Source organism: Bombyx mandarina, chromosome 07 (genome assembly GCF_030267445.1).
Source record: "Bombyx mandarina strain Sakado chromosome 07, ASM3026744v2".
NCBI classification, from domain to species: Eukaryota; Metazoa; Arthropoda; class Insecta; order Lepidoptera; family Bombycidae; genus Bombyx; species Bombyx mandarina.
The window spans coordinates 6,219,793-6,241,892 of record NC_143214.1 but is presented as its reverse complement, the minus strand read 5'-3'; the positions used below and the strand labels follow the sequence as shown (position 1 = coordinate 6,241,892).

General features: G+C 35.9%; 1 protein-coding gene across 3 annotated transcripts in view; it reads right to left on the bottom strand.

The window, feature by feature from the left end:
- trx (histone lysine N-methyltransferase trithorax) overlaps positions 1-21,732 on the bottom strand; it is a 29,859-nt gene extending 8,127 nt beyond the window's left edge. Inside the window, exons 1-9 of one of the 3 annotated variants that reach the window (XM_089728537.1) lie at positions 21,449-21,732; positions 13,495-14,716; positions 13,226-13,417; positions 12,543-12,883; positions 11,742-12,281; positions 10,812-10,985; positions 10,273-10,485; positions 9,623-9,784; positions 21-9,542 (exon numbers count right to left, since the gene is read on the bottom strand). In XM_089728537.1, the coding sequence (XP_089584663.1) occupies positions 21-9,542; positions 9,623-9,784; positions 10,273-10,485; positions 10,812-10,985; positions 11,742-12,281; positions 12,543-12,883; positions 13,226-13,417; positions 13,495-14,572 (12,222 nt within the window). In that variant the 5' untranslated portion in view covers positions 14,573-14,716; positions 21,449-21,732. Of the gene's footprint in view, positions 1-20; positions 9,543-9,622; positions 9,785-10,272; positions 10,486-10,811; positions 10,986-11,741; positions 12,282-12,542; positions 12,884-13,225; positions 13,418-13,494; positions 14,717-18,601; positions 19,426-21,448 lie in introns of those variants that run through there. The other 2 variants (XM_089728534.1, XM_089728535.1) reach the window with 2 other exon arrangements.
- Positions 21,733-22,100: the final 368 nt, after the last annotated feature.

The window sequence follows — 22,100 nt, the reverse complement described above, 5'->3', positions numbered from 1 at the left end:
AAAAACACGTTTTCACTTACCCCAGGCAGTTGTTCAACAAGATATCTAAGCGCATTGTTGTTGAGTCCCAAAAGATGGGTTCCGGATGTGCTAGGTGGTAAATTATATTGTATAAGTGGTAGTCCCGACTGTTTTCTTGCATTTTGTACAGCTTCAATTACTTTTGCCCAAAGATCATTCAATGATGATGATGTATAATTAAATCCATCCTCTGAAGAGACTTCATAAATCAATTTGGGCCCATCATCTTTTGGAATATCCGGGCCCGGCTTGGACACAGAAGGTTTATTTTCCTTAGAAAGTTTGCTGGGCTTCTTCGTCACTGTTTCATTTTCATTTTTCTTATCCGTGTGGTGTATAGGTCTCTTCAACAGCTTCGTTGTAGCGGTCGATAATTTCGTCGGTGCAGGCGCTTTATTTCTGTCCTTTTCTATCAATATTCTTGGTGGTTGAACTTCGACCATCTCTGCATCTAAGCTTGGTAATGAAGATTCCTTAGATTTAATTTCAGCTGGAGCATTTATTCTGATAGTCTCGTTCTCTGAAGCGGAGCTCGTGTTCGCTCTGTTCAGTTCGGTTGATAACTGCATAGCTTGGGTGGCATCTCTTTCTTCTTTTTCTCTATTAGCCCTTTCAAGTTCCATCATTCGCTTGGATTCTTCAATGGCTTTTTCGAGGTCACTGTCAATTGTTTCGTCTTTTATATTTAGATCTGGCATATCATGACTAACTGGTCTCTGTTTTGGCACTGGTAAAGTTTTTGTCGAAGGTGACGATTTCGTAGCCGATTTGCTTTGACAGTCCCTGTGTAGTGGCAATACTCTGTTCATGGGTCGCATGGACATTGGATTCACAACATTTGTCGGTATACCGGATTGTTGAGTTGGCGGTGCTTTAGGTAAAGTGATACTGGAACTGTTCTGTGTTGGTAAATTTATAGTATTGTTCTGTACTGGAATGCAAATCATATTGTTGGTGGAATTTTGGTTTGGCAAAATATTCGCATTGTTTTGCAATGGAAAACTGATATCCGCAGCACCTTTTGAAGCTATTTTAGGGTCGACAAGGTTATTCTGTACGGTTATATTAACAGTGTTGTTACTAGAATTCACGTTGATGTTCATCGGGGCACTGTTTGGAATGGCTTGAAAAGGTACGTTTATTGTGGTTCCAGAACTTTCATTCTTCTGTTGGAAAGATATCGGATCGTTTGCAATTCCGCTTACATTACCGTTGCTGTTATTTGTAACCACACGTATATTGTGCTGTTGTTGGACATGTTGCGAAATATTGCTGTCTATACTTGTATTGTTTAGTCTGTTGTTTCTCTCTGGCAAATTTATAATTCTGTTGTTTTGTGAATTCATCTGCATATATCCGATTTGATTATTTACGGAAATGTTGTGATTTGGCTTGTCGTTATTGACGATATTAACTTTAGCACAATCATTGTTAGGAATATTAGGAATGGAGATATTATTATTTGTTGCAGAGCTCATCATATTTTTGCCTCTTAGTGGTTCCTGGGTGAATTTAGGTGGTTCCACCGGTAAATTGTTTCTGTTTAATTGACCCTCCATATTTGGTACATTTGGGTTTTGCGCATTATTAGCAGCCATACTACAATTATTCAGGTTCACTTGGGAATTGTTACTAATTTGGGTATTTAACGATTGGCTTGCATTATTTGTTGCATGAGTTTGAGGGCTGTTCATCATCATACTATGATTAGGTGTTCCAGACAACAGGCCAGCGACACTATGATCGGCGGCGTTGGTGCAATTCATCAACATATCGTGGCTATTTATATTGTTTTGAGCGCCCGTTGCAAACATATTGTTGCTGTTATTTATATTATTCAACATCATATTACTAGAAGACATATTTGGATTATTTGCATTCATACCATGCAACATCGTACTTGAACCCATTGTCATATTGGGAGCGTTCATGTTGGAACAGATTTCCATTGAATTCTGATTTGCAGAGAAGAGAGAACTATTGCTAGAACAACTTCCACTACATGAATTTTGAAGTTCTGTTTTAATATCCGGAATGTTAGGAACGTGCATCAATGAAGTATTCATAGATTGGTGATTTACGTTATTCATTTGCATTGCATTACTTAGATTATTGTGCATGTTCATGTTATTCATAGAACTCATATTATTCATTTGGTGTTGCATGATTGATGAATGATCCATTGCACATCTATTGTTTTGAATTTGATTCATTACATTCATCCCTTGCATTGCCATTGCATTGTTGTCATTTCTGTTCCCGTGTATGTATGGTAGTGAGCCAGAATTATCCATCTGATTTAAATTCATATTTGTTGTATTTGCTGGCATATGATGCATATGCATAGAAGTTTCAATTTGTTGTCTATTATGCATTTGATTTACATGTTGATGCAAATTTATCATATTGCTCTCATTGTGTTGGCGATTATTTTGCATTTGCATGACATTGGGCATTTGATGTTGATGATGCATGCCTGAATTGTCGATTTGTCTGTTTTGTTGCATATTCATCTGCTGGTTTACATGCATATTATTTTCCATCAAAGAACGACTGTTGCTATTCATATGATGGTTTATTTGTTGCATGTTTTGCAATTGTGTATTATGCATGTTGTCCATCCCTCGATTGGAATGTATGGTGTGGTTATGGTTATTCAAATTGTGAGGTTGCATATTATCCATTAATATTCGATTATTTTGCATATTTGACATGGCTTGCTGCATTTGCATATGATTGTGATCATTTATTTCCGATCTGTTGGGATGTGCATTGCTGCTTAAATTGTGCATATTCATAGACTGGTTTATAAGGTCATTATTGTCAGGAGTGTTACGGATGGACATCATGGTTTGGTTGTGATTTTGCTGGGAGCTCATCATGTTTTCATGGAAAGATCTTCCAGCGCTGTTTTGACTAATTTGCTGTTGTAGTTGATTATTAGTATCAATTTGACGATTGTGTTGAATTTGTCCATTCATGATGTGAATCTGATTGGATGATGACATTTGATTATTTTCATGAGAAACTATTTGCATATTTCCATGAGGCATATTAGATGTATTTGTGATTTCATGATTCAATTGCATGTTATCATTGGATGAAACAATATTCATTCTACTGTTTACAGCTTCCTGACAAGATAAGTTTATATTTTGAATAGAATTGTTTCCAGAGTTCAATAGCTGCACTTGTCCGTGAGAAGAACTTGTTGAAATCGAACACATTTGGTTTTGATTGTTGGAAGGAAGATTGTTTTGAGTACTTTGCGATTGTGGACGCATGACATTGTGAGGTATAATACTAATTGCAGGAGCATTGTTCATGCTGCCAGCCATCTGGCAACTGTTTAATTTGTGTATATTCATTTGACCCGACATACAATCCATATTATGTTTGTTGTCATTTGTTCCCAAATTTTGGAAAGATTTTTCATTATTTGCATTATGTTGTGAGTGTGAAGCCATTATTTCTTGTGAGAAATTCAAATGACCTCCTTCAGTTTTCGAAAGAGCATTTATCTTACTCAATTTCAATGTCGTGTCAGCATCAAAAGTGCTCATACCTGATACAGGTGGATATATGTTTCCAGCTGCTATATGTATAACATTGTTCGAAGAATGGGACTGATGGTGGCTCACATTGAGATTAGGCTCATACTGGTGAGAATGTGTATTGACATTTGATAAACCATTACCAGTATTTGACATTGTCATAAGACAACTTTGATTTATTTTCTCATGTTCATTGTGTAAATGTGACCTTCCTGGCATATTATTGCTTTGTATGGTCATTGACGGTGTAATAATATTAGTTTTTCCTGTTCCTTGCATTTCTATCTTGTTTTCGGTATGAGCATTATTGGTTAACGTACTTATTTGTCTCCAAGGTGTTGGTGATTTAATACTCTGTGCCACACTTATAGTCGGTACATTGGACGAATTCGTATTGTCTTGCAAATTGCCACTAATTTCTATGACATGGGAGTTTTCTGTTTTAACATTGTTTTTATTTAAAGATGGTGCTATAGAGCTTGTCACTATAGGCTGTGACAGCGGTATAGGTTGCATTGAAAATGTTGTCGTAGAGTTTGGAGTCGATTGAGATATTGCCATAACGGGCTGTCCAGTGGAAGAAACTAGAGTGACAGGAGACATCGACACGTTTTGTTTAGTTACATTGGCGGCTCGGTGAATATTATGCGAAGCGTTTGACAGCGTCATACTGTGAATCTGCGACGTTATAGGATTTATTGTCTGTCTCCCAGTCATTATTGAGTTAGGGCACGACTGTGATCCCATTGTTAAAGGTGAAGAACTCATATGGATTACTTTGGGTGTTTGACGGATGCTATTATTTAAAGCTTTCTCGGTTAATGGTTGCAGTGTAAGATTGGGAACGGTAGTTTTAACTGCCTTCATGGAAGCCGGAGATGACTGAACCGATTGTGCCGTTACAACGTTAGGCGTCGACGATGAAACATTATCTCCGACATTGTTCACAACAACATAGCCTGTTGGTACTTCTACAATAGGTTCAATCTTACTGGCTTGGAACACTTGTGTAGTTGTTGCGGAAAAACTACTGTTTTGTGCGAGCACTCCTTGCATAGCAGTCGAGACAAATTGTTGAGATGACATTACTGTATTCTGCACAATCGTTTCTAAGCCATAATAGACAGGTTGCGTCGTAGTTAAATACATGCATCCAGATGAATCCGTCACCATTTCCAGTGTTGGTGTCGATCCGAGCAAAACTTGATCGTTGCAGAACTGAGGCAGAAGCGTACCTTGTGGTAGAATAGTTGCACCTGTCAAAGTATTGCCTTGTGTTTGTAACGCATTAGGTATTATAGTGGTTTGACCATTTCCAATACCACTCTGTGGTACGACAGTAGCACCTGCCGTCTGCAATGTATTATTTGGGAGCAGCGTTGCGGTTTGCGTTGTAATATTCCCGGGGGCCAAACCTTGTAGTGTACCTTGTGGTATTAATGTTGCACCATTTTGGGTGTGAATCGTTTGAGGTAAAATTGTAGGTCCATTTGGTCCCTGCGAAATTATTCCTTGTGTCTGTATTGCTCCTTGAGGTAAGATGGTAGCTCCCTGCTGAATAGTTTGTGGCAAGATTCCGACGTTTCCTTGGGGCAGTAATACTGGTATTCCCCCACTAGGCACAGCAACTAATCCTCCAGATTCAGTCTGTTGTATTTGGAACGTTTGAGGTACAAGACCACCTTGTGATATAAACTGTGTCGGTCCTGTCTTAAAATCTCCCTGCGGTGCAATGGTGGCAATATATTGCATATTTTGATTTTGTTGTTGAGATAGTGCTTCAACATAGGCCGACATAATGTTCTGGTTGGCCACAGGTTGCACAATTATTGAAGGCTGACCTGTTTGATTGTTAGTTTGTAATTGAATCACTGTATTTCCGGGGCCGATGGGTGTCTGATTGATTGTCGTGAAAGTTTTTTCTAGTTTAGTGTGTCGTTTTACTGAAGCGGGTTTGGGTATCGGTCGACCTCTTGGCCTATTCGTTGTTTGAAAAATGGGTTTAGGCTGAACGGGAGTCGGTTGTTTCTTTGGAGATTTTTGGGTTCCAGGCATCAAAATCTGTTGCTTGTGCGTGTTTGGTGAAGCTAGTCTTTGTGCCGACACTGCAGGTACAACAATGGTTGGATTAGATGGCCGTATCATTGGTTGGATATTTTGAATAATAGAAGAATTTGGCATTCCTTGTATTGAATTAACAGGTAAAGCTATTGACGAAGCACTGGCCATGTTTGGGAAATTTGCCACTTGATTTTTACCCTGGATAATGGGAGTAATATTACCCTGTTGATTTGAAGGTATTGTAAGTACTTGGTTGGAATTCGATGATATAACTTGTATACCCCCTGATCCAGATAAAAGTTGAGTCATATCTGTACTTCCTTGAATTTGTTGTATGTTAGTGTTTCCTTGTTTAACACAAATATTGTATGGTAAAATTCCGGGCTGTGTAATAATTTGAGGTGTCATCATTTTTCCTGCCCCACAATTCGATTTGTTGGGCAGCAGCATTTGAGGAGTAACAACGATTTGTGGCGATGGCATCATTTGCTGATTAGTGGACACTTGAACGTTAGTAGTCTTACTTTGATCAAATATTACAGTTCCAGATTTCATTTGCTCTGTAATTGTCATAGTCATTTCGTTTGAAGGTCCTGGAGATGGTGTTTCCACAATTGTTCCATTAATGGTAATTTGCCTCGTATTGATAGATGTTCTTCTGGCTGATATGCTTTCAGCTTTTACAGTGTTTTCTGAGCCACTGACAACTCCTGCATGAATAATCATTGGTTGTGCAAAAGCACCTTGAAAAGCATTTTGAAGGGTTGTTAATGTTCGATTTTCTGGCGATTTAGGATTTTCACTCTCACTTTCACTAGTTGACACCATGTCGCAAGATGGCACATGTCTGTCATAAGAATCTTTGTTTCTATAAGTGCATTGACATCTATCACATCGCACGGGTTGTTCCATTTGATTTATCGTCCCTGAAGGATCTTCAAACGATCTCATAACAAGCTCTGATTGCCCATTAACCGAATTCCCAGCAAATGTGACTGTGTAACTCTCTGTCCCACTGGCTCTATACATAAATTGATTTGTTTGACTTCTCTGTGTATCACCTGGAATATTATCTTCTGCGCCATCTAGTTGCTGAATAGGAGAAAAATCATTTTCTCGGGGGCTGCTTGGACGTGAACCACAGGAACTCTCAGATCCTGACCAATCTTCAGTACCATCTAGTTGTGCTATGGGACTACACTGTATCTTTGTATAGAAGTCTATTACATCTGCAAAGTACCCTTCGGTTTTATCATTTTTTACTGCCGTAGATTCTTCTTTTTCTTTAGTTTCACGGTAGTTTACACCAGACGTGTGAGGCACTTCATCGCATACATTATTGGAGCAACGATCTACTTTCGCTTTTTTTTCTTCCGACCTCGAATTAGTACTTTCGGCTTCCTTTGTTGCTACAGTTTGGTTTTCAACTACTATTCCTCCTCTTTGGGCAGGATTAAGTTTTTCTGTTACTGTAGATGCTTTTCCAATTTTACATCGTTTTATAGTAGATGACAATAAACTTGTATCAAATTTATTGTTCCAACTGCTTGATCTTTGTTGACCACGACCAGTTGTCAAATTTTTGAGGCCATGAGTTTGAAGAAGCATCTCAGATTTACTTCTTTTCAATTCTTTGCTTCCTGATTCAAATCTTGCATTAAGTAATTCGTCAATGATATCAGTAGGACGCAAATCTGATTTATCATTACTTTTGTCTTCGGATTGTACGACTATACCGTAAAATTCATGTCTCAAGTCTTGAAATATATCTTGCATGGATATACCATCCAGTAAATCATGGTTCAAATCTTCGAAAATAGCATCTTTTACTTCAGGAGGTAATAAGTCGGCAGTATTTTGAGGTTCTTCATCATCCTGTTGTTCTTGTTTGCAAACATTATCTAATAAATGTTCAACCACTTGCTGTACTGCTAAATCCTCTAAGGTAACAGAATTCCCTTGTTTTGTTGGAGACTTATCATTGGATAACATGAGTGCAGATTTACTGGACCCATTCTGCAAACTTTCATGCCATGATCCAATTTCAGCCATCATTCTGTCAACTGCATGAGTTTCCAAATTATGATCTACGGTTATATTAACTCCAAAGTCAAAACCAGGCAAAGGTTCTGCTAGTATCAATTTGGTTTTGATTGTGTATCTCACTATTTTCGTAGGTTTTTTACAAGACCAAAATAATCGGGTACAAGAAAAATCAACAGGGATTAAGAATTCTTCATAATCTGATACTGAAGGTACAATTTTTCCCAAAGTATTTACTGTTAGTGATCCAAGTATAAATTGAACTTTATTAATTTCACCATACCTTTTCTTTTTTTTGTCAAGCTCAACATAAACAGGTCTTGTTAGTTCAAAATCTGTGTCTTTTTGTAAACTTTTCTTAGGTACATCTTTCCCATGTGTAGGGCAAAACACTCTTTTATCATCCATAAAGGCACAAGTTTGTTTTCTTGCACAGGCATAGTGGTAGGTCTCACTACAATTTTTAGCGCAACAACCGACACTTGCACCTTTTGTTTCACATGCAGCACATTTAATCATTTTTCCTCTGGATATTGCTGAATGTACATTTTGCAAAGATCCATCTATTTCTTCAAACACTTCTGCTGACCATAAAGCACAATTAGCATGAATCCAATCATTCTGACCACAATAAAGCAAGCGTCCTTCCATTGACGGAGTAGCGTCACCGACCACTTTGCACAAGACACAAGTTCTAGAATCAAAAACTGGATAAAAGTCTATCAAATCTTCTTCTATTTTATTTTCATCGTTTTCAATTTTTGGAACTATCTGATCTTGGGGTCTTTCGATTGATTGTGCAGAAGCTTTAAGCCCTTTATTATCAGACATGTCATCATCTTTTAAGGATTCACTATCTTCCAGTTCACCCTCAACTTCCAAATTTGGTTGAAGACAATTGTTTTCACAATCAAACCAGGGAAATGTTTCTGAGAATAAATCTTTGTAAATTTTCTTCAAGTCGTCATTTACTGTCCTGGTAATAACTTCCTTCATATCATGATTAAAATCTTTTAAAGAAACATATTCATCATTATTGACTCTTTTCTTTATGTCTAGTAAAGATGGTGACACCATCTTATTATTTTCAGTCATTTCAGCAACTATTGTATCATTAATTCTTACAATGGCTGGGCTCAAGTCTTGTTCACTTCGAGCTTGTGGGAAGCTCCTCACTGTCTCATCATCACAATATTTTTCAACATTAGGAGATGCTGGTAGCATTGTTGTTGCTTTGTCGTTTTGTTTCTGAGAAGGGTAATTTTCGTGTACTTCAACACAAGGGGCATCAAACTCTGTCTTGGTACCATAAAGACCTGTTGAAAAGCAGACCTCTTTATTCTGCATCAAGGGTTCCTGAAGATTTACAACTTTATGAGACGTATGTGGAATGTCTTCCTTTTCCATATCGACATCAGCTAACAGCGATGAACAACGCCATACGTGCGACTCGGTTGTATCATCTTTGGTTTGTGCATTATTACGTTTTCCTCTAGAGCTGTTTCTGTAGACTTTAGTTTCAGTTGTTTTCAAAGAATCATCTTCGGATTCAAAGTGTAGTTTTCTGATAGCCTGTGGTGATGTAATGCGGTACGGTTTGTTAGCGATCGGCGTATTTTTGTGTGGTGTCAATTTTAGTAATGCACAAGCTTTTTTACTCTTGGCAAGTAGTTTGAGTAGATGTAAAAGTCGTCCTTTTAAATGTTCAGTCAGCATTTTCCTCCAAGGGGGGTCATGAGGCATGCATTTACAACAAATATACTCGATCGAGGGCGGAAGTGCGGAAAGAAGTTGGTACTCTTCTCCAGATAAACCTTCACAGCTTGCATGTACCCAGCGGCCACACCAACCACATTCCATCATCTGAAATTATTTAGACATTTTGTTTAAAACTGACAATATGTATAAAAATTCAAATAAAATAAACATCCATTCAAAATTACCTTGCTATCAAAATCATTATCTCTGTAACACGCTTGACAGAGCGGACAATAATTTCCTTTTTGTCTAAGTTTAAAGCATGGACCACAAAAAGGTAAACTACCAACAAACTTGCTCACGCGAGTACTTTCACAACTTTTACATTTCAAACACGCACTGCAGATCTGTAGAGACAAAAACGTTATTTTATTATACAGATAATTAATTCTAAGACGTTCTTATATTCACGTAAAGGATTTTAAAGGCGGACGAAGATGTCATCCTTATGATAAGTGGTCACCAGTGCTGATGAACGTTAGCAATCTGATATAATACAGACTTATAATCGATATCATTTCACTCCTACACTTAAACCACCTAGGGAAAGGTTTCTGATTGAGTTGGGTTATTTTTAATTTAAGCATGCTTACAACCACCCGTCACTCCCACAAAGTAGTGCATACTCCAGTTTGAAATGTGGGAAATCCTTACAGTACAATACAATTGAGACTACAATCTCATATCTCGATGCGGGTGGCGATATTCGCATTGTGACGGTTATATGGAAAATATTTAATTTTATGACCAGGTTGGTTGTGAGAGCAACTACTCCACTAAACCAATAAAATATTTTTGTATTCTACTTCGGTAAAAATACGAAAAATACAATGACCTGTGGCCAGTCACTACGATGGTCCGGAGGTGCTGCGGGCAGACAAATTGCATGATGTGGTGCAGCGCACAGACGACATCGTAAACGGGCGGCAGCGCGCTCGCACACGGCACAGCACGCACAGCGCGCGCACCGCCAGCCGCGCCCGCCGCTTGCGTCCTCCGCGCACCACGTGTGGTACCACTCGCAACAGCTCGAGCACACTACCATCTGCTTTGAAAAAAAAAACATAGAAATTTTAAACTATTGTGTTTTATTCATTTCTACATCCATTACTTTTCCTTTAGAAGAACTGCTGAATTAAAACCATGTCAATTTTATAATTTTCAGGTCATTCAAAATTCATTCAAAAGTTAGGCTTGCTGAAAGCTTTAATTTGTGTTAGCTTTGGTATGGTGAACCAATGAAAAAATACAATACTGATTAGATTTCAGTATAAACAATAAGACTTTAGATTCATAACTCAACACACATTTTTGTATTTTAGATAGCTGTACACTAAACTTTAAAAGAGAGTGGCTGGTTTTTTTGAAACTTACTTTTTCTTGGCCAGCACTTCCGCATAAGAAACACAATTTGGCAACAGTGAATGGTAAAGTGCCGATGAGACCGAATCCAGAATTACATACTTCATCAGGGTCGTAACTCTCCCAAAAATCGACACATATTAATTCTGGTCGATTCTGTCCACATTTCTGTGTGCGCCCGCGGACCTATAAAACGCAATTGACGATTAATTAGCAATGTTAATCATTATTTATTTTTTATTTATACATATTTTTCAGATAAATATACATATTTTACTAGTTAATACTTTTGTATAAATTATATGTACATTTTCAGTTAATCTTTTTTTTTTAAATCGTAACACCCTAAAATTAAAATTTCATTTCATTCATTCACAAATTGTCTCCACATTTAAGAAATAATGTCGTGTACTTAAATGGTAAATAAAATCATCTGGTCATAGGGCATGTTGAGAGTGTACTGCATGCTGTGTAATATCAACATCTAGTCTACTTCTCTCGTCATCGGTTGAACTAAATGCTTGTCTAACTTCATACACAAGAACGAAAGAATCAGAACAGCTGTTATGACATACAATTACTTGACTCCAACTTCATGTCCTTAAGATTGAGTACTACAATCAGATAGTGACTTCTACACACTCTCATAGTTATTTTAATACCAGGTACTTTTTTACTGATGGTAGGACCACTTGTGACTTCGCACGGGTCGCATGGTCTGACGACCACCACCCTGCTATTTCTGCCGTGAAGTAGTAATGCGTTTCGGTTTGAAGGGTGGGGCAGCCGTTCTAACTATACTTGAGACCTTAGAACTTATATCTAAAGGTGGCTGGCGCATTTACGCTGTAGATGTCTATGGGCTCCAGTAACCACTTAAAACCAGGTGGACTGTGAGCTCGTCCACCCATCTAAGCAATAAAAAAAAAACATTCATCTTACATTAGTGATGTTGGATAAAGGTTTCTGTATAGTTTTCTTGGGTATGAGGTCCATTACAGTTTCATCCTCACTGGATTCTGCTTTACCCTGTTTAGCCAGCAATGGATCAACTTTTCTTTTCTTTGGTTCTACAGGGGATTCCTCTACATCCTTTACTGAAACCGCTTCAAGAATTATCTGTGGTACTTTGTTCTCCAGATCTACCTCAGATTCTTCACTTGATAAATCAGGTGCTTCAATATCTTTATCAATGGTAGAGACAGTATTATCTTCTTCAGATATAACTTTGTCATGTTTGTCTTTTTCTTCCATAGTAGGAAAAGTAGCAATAGGTTGTCCCAAAACAATGGATGCACTTCGACAGACATGCTTAACCCTTGGACCTTTGAGTTCCATTTTTTGCCTCTTAGGGTCTTCAATTTGTTTGGCCTCTGATTTATCTTTTTTCCTAACTTTTATCCTTGTTAATTGGCGCTTCCTACTGGCACAAAAATCTTCATTGTTTTCTTCTGTATTTGATTGTTCCTTTGAAACCTTCTCCTGAAAGCCAATTTGAACACAAGTCACATTATTGGCACAGATTAACACTGTGCAGTGGGATGATTCGAAAACTTTTTACAATATTTCAATCAAATTCATCTCAAACAAAAGGGTCCTCATGTGCAATGATTTAAAATTTAATATAAAATTGGATTAGTTCATTCTATATAAAGAGAAAATACAGTAATTATGTATTATTTAATAAACAATGACATATTTTTAAAAAATATGAATTGAGTAATTAATTTAATGTAAACAAACCTCAACTTTTTCTGGCTCCTCTACTGTTTTCTTGGTTGACTTCAAACTACCAAATATGTTTGTTTCATTGTCATTCACACTTAACCCAAAAACAGGCTGACTGGTTACAGCAGCGTTTGTAGTAGGCACTCTTAGCGGATTCGCTGGTGATAAAGGAGTAGGCTTAACACTTGGCCTCATGTTAGGTGGCAACATAGCAGTAAGGCTAGCTCTAATGCTGGGTGGTACTTGAAAAGCCTTTAAGCACATTTTCAGCCAACACGCAGGACATCTAGTTTTATTTGTACATCGTAATAACTTCCACTGTTGTGATCTAACTATTGGTGGCACATGACAATTTCCTGTAAATTATTTTAAGTACTATTACAAAAATCACAAAAAAAATTAAAATGGAGTTGTAACAGTTCTGTTGCTACTAAAAAGACATCTATTCTGCTTTTAGTCAAATTAACTGACACAAGAATAATTTTTTATTTTTATTTTATTTATTTATTTATACTTATTGTACACAAAAAGAAAAATACAATAAAAACAGATTTAAAGAATGTCTAAATACTATGTACAAAGGCGAGCTTAACTCATTCATGAGTTTTCTTCCAGCAAACCATTATCAGAGAGAAATACGATGTATAAGATTAAGATTTTATTTTATTTATTACATTTTAATTTTATCTAATTCATACCTTCTCCTTTTAGGCAATGCATTGAGACAGGACCCATTCTATGAGCCATTTTATCTCTTTTCAAGAGTTTTGTGATAAATTTGCGACAAGATTCACATGAATAAATTCCAAATTTTCTGGCTTGTTTCACAAATCTGTAAAACCTCACAGCTCCACAAACTCCACAAGTTACAGTTGTTGGTGGATTGTTTGCTGAAATACAAATACAGTTTAATAAAATAACTTTCAGGTGGTTCAAAGGTTGTACTGCTATTCATTATTTAACTTACATGAGGCTGATGTGAGCATCGAGAAAGGACCATCTAATCCAGAAGTTGTTTGAGCAGGAGAGTTAAGTTGTAATCTAGCCTCCCTTATTATAACTTTTCCACTTAGTAACTGAGAAGCTGATTTGTCTTTATCTGGACTTGGTAAAATTGGTTTATCTAATTCTTCTCCACTTCCCTCAGCACTATCACTCTCCCAACTCTCTTCAGATTCAGAACCACTGCTGGTGCTGCTTGAGCTACTTGCATCAGATATGTCCATTAATTTTCTCATAGCATGCCCAGACCTGTCATCCTTGGCTGATTCAGTTGTTTTCATCTTTTCTGAACATTCTACATTGGAATTCTCATCTTGATGTTCACGTTCCTTATCATAAGAAAACAGATCATGAACTCCTTTTCGTGAACCACTATTAAGAGATAAAAAGGAGTTTGTTGTTTTGTCTTTGAATAAACTAGAAGTTTTAAGAACAGATTTTTCCTTATTTTTTTCTGCTTCAATAATTTTATTGATTTCATCTTCATCTGGAGTTTCATCATCGTCATTATGTATATTATTAAAAACCAATCTCTTTAGCTTTGGTTTCTTAAGAACCTTTCCTGAAGATATTATACTTGTTATTGCTGTTGGCTCCTCACCATCTATAAACCTTTTATTGGGTTTAATAACACGAGATGAATGGGCACTTCTCACAGGCAATACAAATTTTGTTGTTGTTCCGTTATCTCTTTCAACAGGTGATGAATTTCTTGGTGGTGGTGAAATACAACGGTTCTCACTCAGCTGTGAAAATTTATTCATAGGTTTTGACAAGGGATTCAAATTTTTTCTTAAATACCCTTCTTGATGTTCTGATGAAGACTTAGAGCTCAAATCAGTAAGTTTCGCGGGTTTAAGTATACTGTTGAATGTTGAATATTCAGTTTGTTTCAATGCAGATTTTTTCTTTATAATAGGGACAAGAGGAGCATGATGTTTTGAAGGAAGCTTTTTTAGGGGAAAAAATATATCTTCACAGCTTTCAACAGTACCAAAGGTTACTGTTTTCTTTACAGGTTTATCAGCTTTTGTGGCCTCCATTTTATTTTGTGACCGGGTACGCACAGGAGACTTTGATGTATGGATACTTTTAGAGTCTTGTTTTTTGTTTGGTTGACTTAATTCGTTTTCAGTGGCTTCAATTTCATTTTTGACTTCATTGTTTGCTTCTTTCTTTTCTTCTTCCTAAAATAAGAAAATAAGACATTACTAATGAACACATAGTATAAAACAATTACTTAATATTATATTGTTTTATTTTCTTTTTCTAAAAGTATATTTGTAATATGTGTTTAATATACATAATTTTTCCATTGTAATGAATGTGGTTTATAGCATAAAAAAGTAATATGTAAAGTACCTAGTAACAATTTTAAATCTTAAAATAAGGTGAAAGACTTTTAGAAAGCCTCACTATCAGAATCAAGCAGACAATAGCATTGAACCAGGCCATAAATTTCTATATGAAAATAAAATAAAAATCCATAAATCTCAAACAAAGTGAACACAAAACTGAACTAATCCAATATACAACTTTATAGCAAGTAGCTTAGTGAGAGACTGGGAATAAACTGCTATAGATATTGAGGAGAGTCACCAATAACAAATTGTTGTCTATTGAATTCATACCTCACTGTATGGTATATTTATACCAATATTATAATATTCACCACTTTTTTAAATTATACTGGAAATACAACTATTATCCCTGGCTCTTGAAAAAGATGTTGTTAACATTTGAGGACACAAAAGTAAAAGCAAAAGACAGAATCACACCTAAAATCATTACTTCTAACCAGAGTCTGTCGAGTTGTCAAATAAATTAGCAATTGTTGTGCACACTCGCCTGAATCACTAGTATGTCACACATATAGTAATACTAAAAAATCAATCAAATCAAATCAAAGCAATCATTCAAAAGTGACAACCTAATTTATCAACATATTTAGAAGAGTAGCATGATCAGTATATATAGATTTTGAGCTTCCAAACTATATATTTACTAAAAACGTTACATAATTCTGCAAAGTTAATGTTGAAATGAAGAATTCCAAGTTCAACACTCCTTACTTAAATTCTTCTCCTATGTTTATGGGTGTTAGAATAAACACAACTAAGGCAAGAACACCAAGGTGCCGAATGCCATTTGTATTAGGAAAGATACTAATTGAGTCGACTAGTATCAAAGCCGGCAATGTGACTTTTGGACAATTATTGGTAAATCAGAAAAACGAATTATTGACTTTGTATTCCATTGGCAGTCACAAAACTCTTCTGAACGACATCTTAGATAAATAACAGGTTAAGTATTAACCATTATTTAATGCAGGTTTTGAACCGTATTCTTTGAAGGAGACGATTATATTCAAATCAATCTGTATTGACATATCAATAACATTTTTTTGTCCAAATGCACAGATTGCCACCTTTGATAATAGACGACTCAATTCTAACATTTGTAACCTAGAGAATAAACACATATGTGAACTGTATTAGCACCATTCTAAACAATCGTTTATTAAAGCTCCCTTTAGATTTAGTTTGAACCAAACATGCTCCAACGGGAAATTTAAATTCAATTCAAATCCAATTATATCTGAAAATTCTAGGTGAGAGTTTTTCTTTAAAAGAAATAAGACTATATTAGATAATATACAACAACCTCTCCTCATATACACTCATGACTCAAAAATAACAACAGACAGTGTATTCTTGGGATATGTTGATATACTAGGCACTGCACTTAATTGGATTATTTTGATGGACATACATGAAAAACACTATAAAATCCCTGAGGATGTTAGTTTCATCTTCTCAGCTGGATATGTTCCTCTTTTCTAGGAAAACCAGACATATAGGGTAGAAGATTTTACTGCGTGGTGTGAAACAAATATACCTAAAGACCACACAATAAAAAGAACTAAAATTTTATGATCTTACGGGCTAACGAAAAGTGAATGCATGGTTAGTTTATATCCTGTTGAAGTGGAATACTTCTTCCAGCTAAATCTCTTTATGACTAAAAGACCTTGACATGTCAAGAATTACTAGAAATTCTATACTTGAATGAACATCTTAAGGTATGCTAGTAGATACTTATCAATTTTCGGTACGCAGGCAGGTAGAGAAATGCAGAAAACAGAGGTGAGAATATTGGGCATTGATAGGGTCCCTTAAACCTACACCAGGGTCGAAATTCCTCTCCTAATTCTTCAATTCCTCTCTCAGTAATAATATGAATCCAGCACCTGCACACTGAATACATGGACCAACATTCATTTCATTATGATCTACTGGGAGTTTACTGTCTTCCAAGTGAATACATATGAATCATAGAAGCAGTTGCAAATTAAACAGTCAAGCTGATATCAAACCTGAATTAACTCTAACTGTAAAGTGGTATTGCATTGGAAATTAAAATCCATCTCTAAGGCATTATTCAGACACAATGGATATGCATACAAAGGGAACAGTAGGTAATTGATTGCAACCCTGAACACATTTCACCTATTTAGAAAAAAAAAGCACATCTACAAGTAAAAACTTAATTGACACAGTCTACAAGTAATAAAACAACAAATTCATTGGTATGGGCTCGTAGTGTCACAAGCAAGAGTTGTCTTAACTTAAATTACAACATGACTAATACATCAACTATTCATCACTACACAACAGAGGTTCATTGGCAAGAGTTATTTGATAGTCATTTTTACAGAAAAGCTGTGATTTATTGACCCATCGAAGCAACAAAAAACATATACTATTAAATACACAGGGGACCTAAGTTTTGTTATATTATGCAATGATGAGAAACAGGATCACACACAATTAAACTTGCGAAAGAGCAAATTTCAAGTTGTATCTGCTGTACCAAAATCATTATTAAAACTTTATAAAACATATGTAAGACCATTGTTGAAGTATGCATTTGGAATATGGAACCCCTGGTTTAAGAAAAACTCAAAGTTTGACCATTTAGAAACAGTTCAGAGAAAAATGACAAAGATGAGATTTAGAACATAAAGATATTTTACCCTGTACAGTGATTGGTAGCCCTTTGCCTCACATCTCTTGTGAACAGAGAGAAAAGTGTTATTGAAATACTGATTTGTTGAAACCAGGTTCCTAGTATTGAGAATCTGTTCACCCACAATAAGAAACAACGTCTACAAGGACGTTCATGAAAAATAAGCAGGCGCATCATAACTGAACCCTTTGAAGCATTTTTACCAAACTGTAATTACAGAATGAAAGTGGCTGCCTCAAGGTGTTGTATCAACAGCAGCATTGAACTGCTTTAAAAACAGGCTTAACCGATTCTCCAAATATCAAAATGTGAACCTATTAAGCTGTTCATCTGTTTAAAATATAATAATCAATTTCTAAATTTGTAAGGAACAGTATAATATTTGAGAAAATTAGCAAGAAATGTTTTAGCAGGAAAACATTTCTTGCTAATCTGTGAATTATAGTATTATATTATAGTAGAATGTTATAAATCTACTCACTCTAACTCCATTTTATTTTAATAATGTCACTGACAAAATTCTGAATTGCAAAATATATTATTTGTGTATTAGATAGATAGTACTACGAGATGAAACATTCTCCCTCCTTTGTTACCATTTCTGGCCTACCATCAACCTTAACCAGTTCCAATTGCAAATTTGCTAGTTATTTTTATAAAACTACATAAACTCATTTAAAAGTAATAATAAAAATTGATTTATGTTATAGTTTTGAGTTTTACATTTACTAGATACTATGTTTCTCTATTAGGAGACACAATAGTGAGGTTATGTTGTAGAGTTCGCCTCTATTTACAAATTTTAATTTCATACTATAGTCTTGGTCTAAACAATCTCAAAATTATCAACACGTTTCAGCCATAACAGTTTTGTTGGTAAGTAGAGTATTGAAATGTCAATCCAACATACTTTACTTTATGGGCGATTAAGCAAAACATTTATTGCTTGTCGATATTACGTAAACACAACATATCCGGGTATTAAAATTATGAAAAAAAGAGTATTTATAATAAACGCTTATGTTGTGAACAATGAATTTTACCTCTTGTTCCCCAGCAAAATCATTAGCAGCAACGCTGCGGGCTGGCGGGCCCTCTGCAGCAGTCTCATGATAAACAGTCCCAGATAAAACACTGATACGCTTTCTGTTTTGAAATTTGAGTGGCTTTCCAGGGAATCTCGACCTTCCCATTTTGATGTGAATGTAACCGAAGGACATTTAGTGCGTTCCTGGCAATTGCGAGGAAAGAGGCGCGCATGCTCGGGCCCGCGCGCTCCGCAACGCCATTTCACTCATTTATGCAATGTATATTTTACAAATTACTTAGCAGTTTTAATCACAAACACTTTCAAACATAAACACAGAAATCACCCTTTTTATTTTTCACTAAAACTGTCATTATTGATTGTCTTTGCGCAAAACACATCATTCATCATTTTAATGGTGGACTGGTTGTTAACGCCGTCGTATAAAACGAGCTTCCATTCATCGAAGCGTCGGCTGCTAGTGAAACAAAAGAGAACTTATAGAACGTTACGGATTACGGTGAATTTGATTTCACGATACACAATGATACACTCAATTAATTCAACTGCGTTTTGTGACATTAGGTATTTTATCATACAATTAAATAAAATTGATTCGTAGTAGATTGACAAAGATGGCTGATCGTCGCGGTTTTAACAATAGCGAACGCGAGTGATTAACGAGACGAGGCGCGAGGCCGCGGTGTGAACGACACCTGGCTCTCGGAGGCCAGTTATGGATTTTGAACCAATAGCGACGTTAATTCGGACCGGTATGAAAACAAACATGTCGCTTACTACTACACACCAATAGATAGAAAAGAAACACACTTGCGCACAAATGAATATAATGAACAAGGCTCATCTCAAGTCACGCACTGTTTCTTTTATTTTAAACTATTTTTTTTATTGAATCAAAATAATTTACATGTATGCATTCTTTATAGTTTATTTTCATCGTTTTAATTATTTGGGTGCATTTTACCTACATTAAAGTGTGAACAAAGTCTGGAATCTAGATTATTATTTTTGGGAATTTCTTTATACTTCTATGCTAGAAGTTGCATAGCAAGTAATGTAATCAGTATATCTATAAGTGACACTGTCTGTTACGTTTTTACAACCAAACCACAAAAGAGATTGGGTGGAATTATGTATCGAAATAGTTTGAGGCTTGTGAAAGAATATAGGCTATCATTCATCCTACTGCTGAGCACGGGTTTCCGTCCATGTTTAACTGTATTGTCTACAATAACCCACGCCATATAAAGTGTAGTCCACGCAGGCGAAGCTACGGGCTGAGCTAGTTTAGATTAAATACGTTCCGGGTGCAACTGTTAGTAGGTATTTACATTAACCATTCTCTTAACTAAAGGGAATAATGTGCTACCGACTACCACTACCACTAAACTCTTAAACTTCAACATAAGCTTTATAATGTTATTAATTAGTTAGGTAATCAATTATAATGTTCATATTTCGTAAACCTCTAAAATAAAGCGAGCAGCCGATGACGGAGTTTTTGCGTGACAAAAAAATTAAACGATCTGGGAACAGGTATACGTACCTAAACGTTACCTTCATTATTTGCAAGCGTTTTTTTTGTAAATTTGTTTAAAGTAGCTATAATTAGAATTGTATGAGCATAATATAGATTTGCTAAGTTGTTAAGTATGATTATCAAGATCATAATAATTTTAGTCATCATCTGCCTGCTATTAGGTAATCAGAAGTTATCATATTTTTTTAATTCTTTTTCCTTTATATGGACGGACGAGTTCACGGCCCACCTGATTAATTTGTTTTGTTCCTTTATTGTGTAGATGATATTAACAGCGGACATCGAAGCTAATAGACATCACAACCAATCCCAAGGTTGAAGTCAGAATAGTATTGTGTAACTCTATCCTACCCTTTAAGCCGGACTGCATAATTGATTCCCGTCAAAAATAGACAGGATTATGATCCCCGCCCGTGTGGATTCTGCATACCCCCTACCGTGAATATGTTAGCGAAATGCTAGTTTTAAACTCGCGGAACGCTAATGAACCACTCTGATGGATGAGTTCCAGGATGGTTGTATTCTAGGCGGATAAGATACAGTGATCCGTCACGGGTGTATACCGCGTGATGTACATGCCAGTATCCTGCCGGCTGCTGCTGTGTGTATATAATCTTTCTCTTTTATGGTCTTCGATGGTCAATAATCTATAATCTTTAATACAATACAAGTATGTGCCCATTCTCTGATACAAGGTATGACAGAAATTTATACCGTAAATTGAATGTTTCTATCGTTTCTTTAGCTGGCTTAAATAAGGCAAAGATAGTCCTTAATTATTATTGATGCTGCATATTTTATGCATATTTTGTCTATCGATTACCTCGCCAACTATATCATATTTCCTTTTGTAAACAGTTATAATTTACAGTAATGAGGGAAATATTCAGAAAAAGGGAGAGATTCAGGAAATTATGCCGTCAGTATTATTTATACAGATTTTATTGAGTTCTAATGAAATTTTATATGATCATTCTCTTTCAAATAATTATAACAACTTGAATTGTGTATACATTTTGAATATTTAACTTTACAAATAAGTGGGAACCCCATTACGAAAGCTTACTTCGTACGCACACTAGAATAAAAAATGATTTTAGTACGTGCACCCTACTCTTCACAATGAACCCCAAAACTCTACCGGTCGATCATGCGTAAAGGGCGTACAAGGGATGGTTGAGAGGGAAGGACGCCGTATTAACTTTACAACATATCTATAAACATGAATAAGATTTGTACATTTATATCTGCCAAAAGCTTGAGAAAAGAACCATTTAAAAACGCGTTTTAATAATAACTGACCTCTAGTGTTGTTTACGAAAACTTCCTTACTGAAACGTTTCCTGAAATAGGCACATTGAAATCGGGTGGCATTTCCTCAGTCTTGGATCGAAGCGAAACAAATCACATTGCACTTCACGTATTTTCACAGAAACCAGATATTTTTTAGCTTCCACTATTCGTATTTCAATGAATCTTACTTTTGATGTTTTGAAAATATCAATTCGCGCGTAAATATTGTGGTAGGAGTAATATTTACATCACTTTCGTTTCGCTGGTGTTCGTGCGTAAAACTGTAGTAACAAGACTGGCGGAGAGACGACGCGCATGTCGCGAGGGACACGATGTAAATATAAAAATGGACTGAATTCCCCTTCTTGGGGGCATACACGGGTGAATCGCGGATAACTACGATACAATCTGGTTCGTATTTGGAATGCCATTTTTTATCACAGGTTTTTTTTTTTGGTTTACGTCGGATTCAAATGGTTCGAAAATAAAGAGTGATCATACATATTTAAATCTAAAATCCTAGAATTAAGAGGAAATTATTGATTTATTTAAATTTGTAGCCTTCTGCTTACAAAATAAAGTAAATTATTCTACGAGATCATCAGCTTGTTGCAGCTAATGCCTCGATTTGACATAATATTTTATCTAAACTTGAAGCTCC